The 12,343-nt window shown below is 55.6% G+C and overlaps 2 protein-coding genes across 3 annotated transcripts in view; one reads left to right on the forward strand and one right to left on the reverse strand.

Moving 5' to 3' along the window:
* The first annotated feature begins 5,228 nt into the window (after window positions 1-5,228).
* Window positions 5,229-8,457, forward strand: LOC116993959 (transmembrane protein 121-like). 2 transcript variants are annotated; one of them, XM_033055250.1, is made up of 2 exons: window positions 5,229-5,304; window positions 6,945-8,457. In XM_033055250.1, exon 2 carries the CDS (start codon window positions 6,946-6,948, stop codon window positions 7,876-7,878), a length of 933 nt encoding a protein of 310 aa, XP_032911141.1. In that variant the 5' UTR covers window positions 5,229-5,304; window position 6,945; the 3' UTR covers window positions 7,879-8,457. The 2 variants fall into 2 exon arrangements, with proteins under 2 accessions (XP_032911141.1, XP_032911142.1); XM_033055251.1 differs by lacking the exon at window positions 5,229-5,304 and adding an exon at window positions 5,648-5,754.
* A 1,277-nt stretch (window positions 8,458-9,734) lies between these two features.
* LOC116994585 overlaps window positions 9,735-12,343 on the reverse strand; it is a 33,463-nt gene continuing 30,854 nt past the window's right edge. Inside the window, exons 23-26 of the mRNA XM_033056405.2 lie at window positions 11,531-11,635; window positions 11,334-11,408; window positions 11,115-11,232; window positions 9,735-10,881 (exon numbers count right to left, since the gene is read on the reverse strand). Coding sequence (XP_032912296.2) covers window positions 10,742-10,881; window positions 11,115-11,232; window positions 11,334-11,408; window positions 11,531-11,635 — 438 coding nt within the window. The 3' untranslated portion in view covers window positions 9,735-10,741. The remainder of the gene's footprint in view (window positions 10,882-11,114; window positions 11,233-11,333; window positions 11,409-11,530; window positions 11,636-12,343) is intronic.

Here is a 12,343-nt window from a genome sequence, read left to right on the forward strand (position 1 = left end):
CGCCGCCATGGCGCCGCCGTTGGCGCTGGGGGCCGGCGCGAGCCCCTCGCCTCAGCGACGGCCTCCACCCCGGCGCGCGCGCGCGCGCGCGCCCCCGCTCGCTTCGCGGCCCGCGACCAATCAGAACGCGGCTTGGGCGCGCGCACGAGCCAACCGGAGCCGGGAGAAAGGGCGAGGACCGCGACTGATGGCGAACAGCCAATCGGAGCCGAGAGAGAGGCGCGGCCGGGGCAGCGCTGCCCAATCGGAGAGGCCGGCGGGGCGGGGCCAGCCAATGGGGAGCGGCGCCGCTGTCTCGTCTTGAGGGGGGGTAGGCGGGCGCGGCGTCGCTCCCTTTAAAGCGCCTCGGTCCGAGCCCGCGGGAGCGCGCCCAGGGGCGCGGTCAGGTGCGTGCTCAGGGGCGCGGTCGGGTGCGTGTCCCACCGTTGGGGTTCGTCTGTCCATCCATCTGTCCGTCCGTCCCCGCACCCGGGCAGAGGCGGAGAATCCCCGGGGCCTCGCCCTGCACGAGATGCTGTGCCGGGGGTGGCGGCGAAGATGTCAGCGGGAGTGCCCGGGGCGATGGCGAGCCGTGGATCGCCGCGAGGAGAGGGTGCCCTCCGCGAGATGAACAGCGCGGCCGGGCAGCGGGTGGGCACGAGGAGGAACAGCGCAGCTGGCCCGGGGGCACGGCGGGTTGAAGCCGAAAGGAAGCCGAGACCTCTAAGTGACTCTTTCCTCGAAACGCCTGGGAACTCCAAACACGCTACAGGGAGAGAGGCAGAAATCCCCTTCAGTCCCACTGAACGAAAGGAGGAACCTTGTCTGCCAGAAACCGCAAGTGGTGGCTGCCATGGGCAAAAGCCTTTTGTGACCTGGAGATCATGCCCAGAGCTTCAGCAGCAGAGAAAGCATCGCAGATTATAAAGCAGGTGCAGGGCAGAGCACCCTAGGGACAGAGCTGAACAAGTGCACTCTGTTCTGGTAGAAGGCATAAAGGTTTCTCTCCGGGACTTTGCCTCCAGCAGAAGCATCTTCTGAAATGGCTCTACCTCTTGGAAAAAAAAAAAAAAAAAAAAAGGGATATCAGGGAAATCAAATGATCAGAGTAGGGTGGTACTACTTGAGGGCTCCTGAAAGGCAGCAGAGATGGTCTGAGAGCTGCACTGAAAACTGTGTGAAAGAAACGGCCAGGTCAATAGTGGTCAAACCAGAAAACAAAGAAAAGCCATCAGGTTCTGCAGGGACCTGTGCTCCTCAATGCATTTAGCAGTGACAGAGTTTTCCACGGATGCAGTGTTATTCCCAGCAAAGTGTAAAATGTGGCTCATGCCAGTGGAGGAATTAGACTTCAAGAAGTGGCAGCAGCAAAATCTTGCAAAGCAGCCTAAAACATCCATGGTTTCTACTGTTGATCTTGAGTACAGCACTGGTGTTTTCAAAACATTACCAGTAAACATTTCAGGGGCCCCTTCCTGAATACTGATGGATAGTTTGTAATCTGTCCCTTGCACCTCTTCCTTTCACTGGCGTTCCTCAGTTCTACATTTCCTCTGCTGTTGAGGTTCAGGTTGGTCAGTAACATGCTGGTAATTCACACCAGATTCTAGTTTGACCAGATGGATAATATGAACTACTATCAAACTTTTACTTCTTGTTCCCTGCCCACCTTCTGAGCCCATTTCTGCATCTGATAAATGGCATGGATCACAGCAGAGTTGCCCAGACCTCCTGACTTGCTCACAAAACAGCTTGATTGCTGCTTTAATGCATTTGCTTTCCATTAAGAAAGTCATTAATCCACAAGAGGACCTTTGCTTTCACTCTTGACAGCCTTGGTTCTCTAAGAGCATTTTCTAGGGAATCTTAGCAGAGGCCTTTGTGTAAGAACAGCTGAACAGCTGCATTTTCATACCGTTCTGCCAATCAATGTGGAAACCTTGGTTTTGCAGCCAGAGAAGATCACACAATGGTCATGGCCTTATTCTCTGCATTTTCACCCATCATTGTTTTACCTCATCTGGGTATCACTACTGCCTTTCCCCAAATGCAGCTGCCTGCTCCAGAGGAGCTTGCTAGATCTGGGATCTTGATTTATCCTGAGAAAACCCACTGCAGTCCCTCCCCAGCTGTTTGCATTCATCCTTTTGCTTTCTAGTCTGAGTCACCATTCCCGGCTATTTGTGTGGTACTTTAATAGCATTGAGTGCTCCAGGTTTTCAGTGATGCCTGCTCACTTCCAGCAGACCAGGGGCACCTCCCTGCCAAGCCCAGGGCAGCCTGCTGAAGTGACTGCCTTCCAGGCACTTCCCAAGGGCTGGCAATCCTACTGCTCCCTTGGGCAGCCTTTCCTAAAGGATTCCCATCACTTCCAGCCACCTCTGCTCTGCCCTGTGGCTGTGTTTACAATCTGTGATGCTTTCTCAGAGCTGTTGGAGCTCAGGGCATGGTCCCCAGGTCATGAATGGTCTTTGCCTGTCACAGCTGCCACTTGCAGTTCTGGTTAATGAGGCTGCTCTTTTTTGCTGCATTTCCCCTGGAAGGATGTTCAGTGGGATTGAGATGCATTTCTCTGCCTTTTTCCTTCCAGCCAGTTCCCTTCGAGTATTTCTTGAGGCTCACTCGTGGTTTTTTTGCCTTCTGGCTTTTTTACAGGTGAATGTATGCATTTGTTCTCAGGCTGTTTCAATGTGCTTTATTTATCTGGGGGCTTGTCTACACAGCCCATTCTTCATTTTTTCCTATCTTCATGTTATATTGACTTTGTGCCTACAGTATGGCCTCCCCACAGCTGTGTTCTTCCACACATGGTGGCTTTTTCCATTCTTTAGGGTCAAAATTTTCCTGTGTTTTTCACTGCAAGTCCCAAAGCCTGGTTATCTTCCTGCCTAAAGAGAGGTAGAGTTGTCATCACATTCAGCTGCTTTCCCAGCTCCTCTTATGGTGAGACCTTTCTGTGTGCCAGCCACCAGCTAAAGTTTGCTTCACTGTGGATATGATCCTTGAGGACATCAGGGAAAGTATCCAAGTTTTCCATGATGGTCCTTTCATTCTTGCTCTGAGTTGCTTCCAGCAGAAGTAACAACACCCACACTCTGTCCCATCAAGGGGCATGATGCTGCATGTGCCTGTGTTTGAAATTAAGGTTTTTTGATATGACACCATTTTCTTAGAGGCCCTGGTTGCACCCCAAAGGACATTGTCCCCACTGCTTAGCTCTATTCTTTCCATTCTGTATTTTTGACAAATGGTTCCTTGAATTGACTCTTCTTCATATATATTATATTAGTTCCTTGTGTTCCTACTTGTCATACCTAATTTCTTGCTTCTCCATTCTGATGTCACCTTCCAACGCCTTGCTCACATTAGGCATTTTCATGATGTTAAAACACCCTTCACTCAGAAACTGTTCCTGCTTTCCTGAGGGATGTCCATTGTTTCCAGCCACCTCTCACACTCTGTGGCCAGGCTGTGGGGATCACGAAGCTCTTTTTGAGCACTTGAAGTTCTCAGCACAGTCCCCAGGCCACTGCCAGCCTTTCTTCATTACAGCCACTGCTTGCTAACCTTGCTGACAAACTTCCTCTGCTTCCCACAGTTTCCCTTCGAGGTTGTTAACATAACTGATGGATTTCTCCATCTCTCTCCCAACAGCCTTTGAGTACATTGCTGTCACTGCCTGAAGGGACTTTTCAGTGCCAGTGATGGGCTGCACGTTTCATGGGCAGAACAGGGCTAAGCTGAAGATGCTTTTCCACCCAGGTCTGGAGCCAGCAGCAGCCAGAGAGCAGCCATGTGCCTGGGAACCCTGGTGTACCCTCTCTGGTTCCCTCCCATTTTATCCATGGCTCAGAGGCATCCATATACCAGCTCTGGCACCCTGGTTCCAGTCTCGTTTTAGAGAAGCACAGAAGTATCTGCTCTTGCTCTGGCTCCTTATTTTTATGTGCCTTGTTAAAGCAGCTCTTTACTGCTTCCCACGCGAATGTTGTCACCTCCCGTCCTAGTCTCTAGCGGAGATTCAGGGTTTTATGATTCCAGCTCACAGATGAATCATCTTGTCTTTAGCCTCATTGCTTGGCAGTTCCCTCCAGCACCCCTTTCCCACCTTTGTCGTGTGGATAGATCTGTGGTGTCCCCTCCCTGGGTGCCTCCACGGACAGAGGCCCTTTGCTCCTCCTTGCATCCTGCAATAGATTGCTCGGATAGCAAGAGCCAGTGCTTCTGTGGTCTGGAGGAAAGAAGTAGATTTTTGCAGTGTTGGCTTGCCCTCTTGTGCCTCACACTGCTCTCCACTCGAGTTGCAAGAAGCCCTTTCATTTTTGGGGGCAGGTTGCTTTGGCTGCTTTGTTTGCCTGCTCTTTCAGCCTTTCTGGGAAATGCTGTTTATTCCTGGGTTAGGAGAATGCTCCCACAGCCAAACTCCTTACCTTGAAGCACCTGTCTAACCCAGAGCTCTGCTCCCTTCTCACAGCACCTCCTGCATCAACTAGTCCACACCCACTGTGGGATTGGTGAGCTAAGCCTGGATGCTGCTCCAGTGTCTCCATTTGCCAAGGACACCACAGGTTAGATTTATGTGTTCCTGGTGCCAGCTGAGATGCCCCAGGGCATTAGATCCAACAGGGACCTACAGCCATTCTGGCAGCAGCTGGATGCAAGCAGGGCTGCACTTCCCCTGGCACTGTGTCACTTGCACTTGTCCTTGCTCTCAGGTCTATGCCTGGTTTTGCTCATAGCCCATCTCCAGAGATCATAGAGCTTCCCCGTCTTCCAAAATACGTATATCTACACCGAGCACTTGAGAGAGGAAATAAACTGAAAAACCTTCCCTGTGTAGCTAAGACCTAAATCACTTGGAAGAAAGTGTGAAGCCCTGGAGGTGCCAAGCCCATCTGTACCAGAGCCCGGCGAGGCTGAGGCTCTCCATGACCCCGCAGCCCGGCACAGCGCTCAGCTCAGGGGTTCTCCAGCCAGCGAGGCGAGGTGGCGGCCCCAGCCCCTCCTGGGGGGCAGCCAGCCTTGCCAGCCCCGGCTTCCCCGGTTCGCTAGGGCCTCTGCTGGGCTGCGGCCTGCGGGCTCCGGCTCTGCCCGGGGCAGGAGGCGGACGGGCACAGCCGGACCGGGGCAGCGGGCCCCGAGGAGCGGCGGGCGGCGCCGGGCCCGCGGGTGAGGCGGGGGCCGCCGCAGTCCCCGCCCGCCGCCGGCCGGGAGGGGCCGAGCGCCGCCGCCGCCGCAGAGCCGCCGCCGGGCCGAGACGGGCGATGCCGCGCCGGGCCCGGGGCCGCCGCCGCCGCCGCCCTGCGCCCCGGGGAGCCGCCCGAGGTAAGCGGGACCCGGGGGGGGCGGCAGGGCGGGCGCCCGGCAGGTCCGGCTGCTGTGGGCTGGGGGCTCGGACAGGCGGGGCCGGGGGGAGACGAAGCCCGGCGGGGCGGCCCCGCTCGGGCCCCGGGGCGGAGCCGTGCTGAGCCGGGGCCTGGGGTACCCGCAGCCCCCGCGGAGGCTCGGCCAGGCCGTGGGGTGCCGGCCGTGCGAGCCCCCGGCCGTGCGAGCCCCCGGCCGTGTGAGCCCCCGGCCGTGCGGCTCGCTCCAGATGTGCCACATCCACGGGCTGCCCGGGCCCGCCGGCCTCTGGTCCCTCCCGCTGAGAGGCACCTGTGTCTGACAGGTTCAGGCTTCGCTGCCTCCCACAACGTGCCGGGATGCTGCTGGGCCCAGGGATGCACGACTGCGCAGGACGCCTGCTCCCTCAGCCAAAAAGCAGGAGTTCAGGTAGCTTGTGCCCAGGGCCCTGTGCCATCGATTTCAGCACCAGGAGCCTCCATGTGCAGGCGTGACCATTAACTGTGCAGCCTCCATCCTGCTCCCAGGCATTTGCTCCATGGTGAAGTGCCACCTGCACGCTGTCCCCCGGATGAGCAGGATGGTGTCCCAGGGCCCCTGCACAGCCCAGGCGTGGCAGAGGCGAGCTCTGCGTGGGCAGCCCTCGTGCAGCTCTGTGCCACACAGTCATCAGCCCAGCTCCATCCTCCATTTCATCCGGGGGGCTGGCTCCCCTCCAGAGCAGCTGCCAAGTTCTGCCTGCTGAGGCCCTGGCTCTGTCCTCCCTCCTTGCCTCTGAAGGCAGCTGCCTGCAGCTGTGCTTGGTCAGGGGGAGGGAGTCTGACAGCCCTGTGCTGTACAAGGCAGGCAGGGTGCTTTTGGGGACAGTGCTTTGCTCTGCCCTAGCCCAGGAAAGCTGAGCATCCCAGACAAATTAGGGCCTGTTCCTTGTGTTCTGGAGGTGTGGGCTTGTGCTACTTTTTCTTGCTTTCAGTTTATGGTGTTGGGGCAGGGTAGGCATTGGCAAATAGCTCCAGACATAGCTCTCAGGGGGTGTGAACCTGAAGGAAACTGAATATTGGGCCAATTTTTTCCCTCCCAGCCCACAAGACAGCCAGGCTTCATCTTGTGCTGTGCATAAAAATAAAGGGACTAAAAAGAGTGGTCCTGGACTATAGCATTTAAGGGCCTGCTTGGGTTAAACACATAAGCCCAGTCTTAATGTGCCTTGTGGGGGGAAGATAAGCAGTACCACTGTCTGGGAAATCCCATGGAAAATAAAGCATGTACCCTTCGTGGTGGCAGAGGCTAGTCAGTGTGATGAGCTACCAGAAGAGGCAGTGGGATCCCAAGTGCTTGAAGTGTCCCAAATATCCAGCTTGCCCCAACATGTGCTTCTTAGGAGCTGGGTATCAGCCAACACATGCCACCAGGATGGCCTGGTTGGTCTCAGGAACTCTTTGTCTAGAAATGTGCAGGTTTGGAACAAGTCAGGCACATAGGATGGGAGGAATCTATGAATGGCTCCCTCCCTTCTTTCAGCCATCCAGAGCTGTTGAGGAGAGGGTGGCAGAAGGGGGCCTGAGGGTGGGGTTAGGAAATCTCAGCAACTCCCTGATGACCCTGCCTGTTCCTCTGTGCAGGATGGTTCCCTCACCACCTGTCAGCAAGCCCCATGTGTGCCTCTCCACTGTGCTCATCATGACCAGCCTCGTCCTCATGGATGCCTACCTGGTGGAGCAGAGCCAGGGCTCCAGGAAGCTGGGCATCTGTGTCATGGTGGCAGTGGGTGACATATGCTTCCTGCTGGTCCTCCGCTATGTGGCTATCTGGGTTGGGGCAGAGGTAAAGACAGCTAAGCGAGGATATGCCATGATCCTCTGGTTCCTGTATGTCTTCGTTCTGGAGATCAAAGTCTACTTTGTATACCAGAATTATAAAGCTGACCGGAAAAGCTTGGATCTCATAGCCCGCAAAGCATTGACCTTGCTGCTCTCCATCTGCATCCCAGCTCTCTACGTGTTGTTGGTGGCCACAGAGCACATGGAGTATGTCAGAACATTCAAGAAGAAGGAAGATCTCCGCAACCGCCTGTTCTGGGTCATTGTGGACATGCTGGATGTGCTGGACATCCAGGCCAACCTGTGGGAGCCTCAGAAGAAAGGGCTGCCACTCTGGGCCGAGGGCATCATGTTTTTCTACTGCTACATCTTGCTCCTGGTCCTGCCGTGCGTGTCCCTGTGCGAGATCAGCATGCAGGGGATCGGGATCGTGCCGCACCGGATGATGCTGTACCCCATGCTGAGCATGCTCACCATCAACATCACCACCATCTTCATCCGAGGCAGCAACATGGTCTTCTTCAGGGATGCCCGGGTCTCCAGCATCTTCATGGGCAAGAACATGCTGGCCATCGGGATGAAGGTCTGTATGTTTGTGCAGTACCAGCGGCACCGGCACCACACGCCCCCGGGGCCGGACCCGCAGCACAGCACGCCGGCCCAGCTGCCCACGGGGCTGCGCAAGGCCCGGGACCAGCCCGCCTGCCCCGAGGAGCTGGCCCAGGACAACACGTGACGAGGCAGCAGGAACCACAGCCTGGACACGCCCGTGCCTGGCCGTACCTACAAACCCGGGGTAGGCTGCGGAGCTCCCCGCCTGGACAGAGGGCAATGACCCTGCTCCCTCCTTCCCTGGGTGAATGCGCTCAGGGCCCCGAGGGGCGCATGGCGAGGGCCTCACAGCAGCCTCTCTAAGGCTGCAGAACAGTTTGGAACCTCAGCACCCCAACCTGGTAAAACAGCGGAGCAGGGGAGGAGGCCAGGGCCGCCTGTTGCTGTGTCTGGGTGAGGCCAGGCAGCCCTACCCTGGGCCAGGCTCCCCATGCAGCACTGCTCTCTGGCCAGCCAGGGTGCCACACAGGGACACAGCGGGTCACCTGCTGTTCTGTTGTGGCTGGCCCTGCCTCCAGTGTGGTCCTTGGCAGCAGCCTGCTCCCCACTGTGTGAGTCGAGGTCCCCATGCAGCGGGAGCAAGGCCTGGGCCTCCCCCTGCTGTCACCCCTCTCAGCCAGCTGCAGGCCTGGGGGGACCCAAAAAGGGGTGACTGTCCTTTTTTTGTATCTCCCTGTTTGCAATAAAAGACCTGAGCCCTGCAGCCTTTTCATGTCTGTGTTCCTGCCAGCAGGCAGAACCCCCCCACTCCTGTGGGAGCCTTGTGTGACTAGGTGTCTGTTCAGCTGCAGAGTGCATGGAGAGGCTCACTCAGTGACCACCTAGGGCTGGGGAACGCATCCCAGGCCACTGGGTCTGGAGCCATTCCTCCTGGCCCACAGGTCCTGTGAGCATCTGGTGGGCTCTGAGTGCGTCACTGACAGGGTGACGTGTGGCAGTGCTGTCAGCCACTGCCTGTGCCATCAATGCAGTGACATCAGCTGGGACCAGTCATGCCCAGGGACACCCACAGCAAATCCCCACACTCCACCTGCAGGGACACCAGTGCAGGTCTGCCCAAGTCGCCTTAGAAACAAGGAAAATCACCCACATGCTTGAGCCTGGGAGGCTACTGGAAAGAGCAGCTTCCCAGCAGTAGGAAGCTCCTGGAGGTGTTGGAAGCATCTGCTTTCCTTGGAGCTGGTGCTGCCATGCTGGCTCCTGCACAGCACCCAGTGGCACCTCAGCCCTGTCTGAGCTGGGCAGTGCCCCAGGGCCTCCCCTGCTGAGGGTGCTGGGCCCAGGAACTGGCAGGCACACGGGCCACAGGCTCACGGGCCATAGGCTCACTGCTCACCACCACGGTGCTGAGCAGAAGCAGGTGACATCCCAGAAAGGATGTCCTCCTTGCAGACAGGAAGAGGAAGACCTTTAGCTCCAGAGGGGCAGGAGAGGAAAGCAGGACCACTTTTGGGATGCACCAGCTTTGCAGCTGCTACACCAGACCTACAAGCAGCAGGAGACAGGGACACAGGGACTCAGGAATGCTGAGGAGTGCCGTGTGACCCCTCAGCGAGGCCCTGGCAGCAGGACTCTTGCCAAGCTGGCACATCCCATATCTGCTGCCTTCCCCCAGCTCCACTAAGTCCTCTCACCAGAGCAGAACTTGCATCACCCACAGCAACTACAGTGGAGACAGACAAGTGGTTCAGCAACACCCTCAGGCTGGCTGACCTGCTCCTTGCTCCATGTTTTGCTCCCAGCAAGGCCTGTCCCCAGGCCCCAAACACCTGTGGCCTCCCACTCAGCACAGCAGTGCCCAGGCACTTTCCCAGCACACTCTGACCTGTCACACTGGGCTCATCTGAGCCACCCCCTTCTCAGCACAGCCATGGCAGACAGGGGCAAATGGAACAAGGAGAAGCAAGAGGGCTGGTGGGATATAGGAGAGAAGCAGACTCTCCTAAAGTCAAACACTTTTAACAGCACTGACAGTGGAAATAAAGAAAAACAGGTGCTTTATTTCATACAGGATCAGCTTCCTAGAAGCACTCATAACTCTGTGGAGATGACCCTGAGAAACCAAGCTGCTCTGAAGGAGAGATCCCAAGCACCAATACCTGAGCAGTCACAGCATGCCCCGTGAATGAGGAAGGCCAGCCACACCTAGATCTGCATCACCAGGAGCAGCCCACATGGAGTGATCCTCTCACCTTTACCCATCTCTAGTGAGACTACATCCAGATACTGGGTCCATGCTGGGCCACCAAAAGCTCTTGGTTGTCTGGGCTGACTCCAGTTGAGTGTGTGAAAGCTGTCAGAGGCTGGAGCAGTGCTGGGAAAGGCTCAGGAAACAGGATTCATTCACCCTTAGGAAGAAAAGACTTTGGGGAGACCTTACAGTACCCCCTTTCCCACCTACCCCTCAGACCTGTGACAAAGCTGCTGAAAAGACAGAGCCAGGCACTTCACTGAGAACAAGACAATGGTTATGGACTAACACCAGGCAGGTTTCCTGGATGAGGGAACAAAAAGTTCCATCTTGAGAACCTGAAGCAGTAGAGCAGAGGCCAAGAAAGGTGAGGGGATCTGTCCTTGGACATTACCAGATCACACCAAAGCAGGCCTGGGCAACCTGATCTGAAGTCAGGGTTGCTGCTCTGAGCAGGCATTGTCCCATGTCCTTTTCCACCTCAGTGGAAGTCTGAAAAAACCTGGAGTAGATTCAGCAGTGCAGGGCAGGACTCACACTTTCCTTGCTAGAGTAGAAATGAGCAGGTGCCAGGGCAAAGACAGCTGTCATCTGCACGACACACTTGTCACCACCCAGGCAAAGAAGATACTTCAGTTCCAAAAACCCACTATTTCCTTCAGTTCAGCCCCTGCTCTGCTGCCTTACAGCATCACTTCACAGTGAAAGGCAGATCCTGGGAAGAGGGACAACCATCCTCCAGGCCTGGCTAAAGCAGAATGAGCCAGAGCCAGACAACAGCATGGCTGTCCAACAGTCACAAGTTCTTCTGTGAGGGCAGATGGCGCTTGTCTTTGATGGCATTCCTCTTCCTCTTCTTGTTCAGGAAGCTCTCCAGCTTTCCACTCCTCTTCAGCTCTGCATACTTCTCAGCTAGTTCCAATTTCCGCTTCTCAGCTGTAGAGGAAAGTCAAGTTTTAAACTGAAGCCCAAAACATCTCTACAGAGCAGTCCCTCCTGACCTCCCCCTCCCTAGTCCAGGCTTAGCTTGTCCCTTGAGTACCAGCCCTAGAAGAATCCCCCCACAGCTCTGTGGAATAGTATGGATGCCCTGCTTCCAGTGCTTGGAACTCCTGCCAGCAGTACCCCCCCCCAGATCTTCCTGCAGCATGCTCACACCGAGTACTTACATTTCTTTAGGAAGAAGGGTTTCTTTCCCTGCTTGGCCAATTCCCTCTGTTGTCTTTTCAAAGACAGCTCCCTCTCTCTCAACTTCTGCTGTTTTTTCTGTGCCTGTTCCTGCTGTGTCTGTACAGAAAGGATGGCCTGTGTCAGCGTGAAGGCAGACCTCAGGTCACAGGGCCTCTCTTCCAGTGCCTCACAGAGAGGAGATGCTGCACTGAACTCACCATACGGTTCAGGAGCCGCTGAAGTTTCTCCTTCTGTTCCATGTTCCGGCATTTCTTCAGCTGTTTCTGAACCATCTGAAGAAGAGAGCAGAAAGCTGCATGACTGCCTGCCTGTCACCTTCACTGTGAAAAGCCTTTGAAGAAGTAGCCCCTGCCAAGCAAGGTTCTTCCAGGCAAGGACAGGCACAGAGCATCACCTCCTTCTCCTGCTTCTTGATGCTGTCCAGGAAGCTGTATGTCTTCATAAATATTTCAGGCTTATACTCTCCAGAAAGGTCATCAAATCGAGGGTCTCTCTGGACCTGTCAGCAGGGAAGGCAAAGGCAAGAGCTGTAGCCAGTGTTACCCTGCTGACAGCCTGCTTACTCTCCCTTCATGGATCAGCCAATTCTTTTCCCCAGCAATGTTATGCTCCCACGACTGAAATATCTGCAGCTGGCAAAGATTGAGTACGATGGTGAAGGTGGCATCCCCAAAATCATGCTTGCATTGAGCTTACTGTGCAACACAATTTCCATATGCAAGTCTGCCACCCAGGAATATCCAGGAATAGCAGCTGGAGTGCTGCTGTGAAACACCTGCCACTCCCAGACCAAGAGCTGGCTGAATATGTGTTGTCAAGGTGATGGAATTGGGAACTCAAACCTATGCAGATTTTCACAGATTAACCGGGCCAGGTCACGCAAAAAGGGAGGGACAAAAAGAGGTCTCTAACTGTGGAAATTACCATATTCCAATGATCTAGCAATGATAATCAAAAGTTACATTCAGACTGGAAAGTGTAGATGGACATCTGAATTTCTGGGATTAGTACTGAACAATGACCATGGTTTGCAGTGGAACTGTCATTGGTGGCAGCCATTGGACCTTCTAGAAACATCTGGGTCACGAACTCTCAAGTTAACCTGCAGCTGCTCCAATCCCCCTGTTGTTCTCCCCAGGGAAACACTGTCACTGTCTGCACTCTCCAGTGGTCCAGCCCTGTCCTCCAGGAGTAGCCTGTGCCATCT

Source organism: Catharus ustulatus, chromosome 3 (assembly GCF_009819885.2).
Source record: "Catharus ustulatus isolate bCatUst1 chromosome 3, bCatUst1.pri.v2, whole genome shotgun sequence".
Taxonomy (NCBI): domain Eukaryota; kingdom Metazoa; phylum Chordata; class Aves; order Passeriformes; family Turdidae; genus Catharus; species Catharus ustulatus.

Coding starts and splice junctions, on each gene's coding strand:
- LOC116993959 (XM_033055250.1), top strand. CDS start 6,946: ATGGTTCCCTCACCACCTGTCAGCAAGCCCCATGTGTGCCTCTCCACT.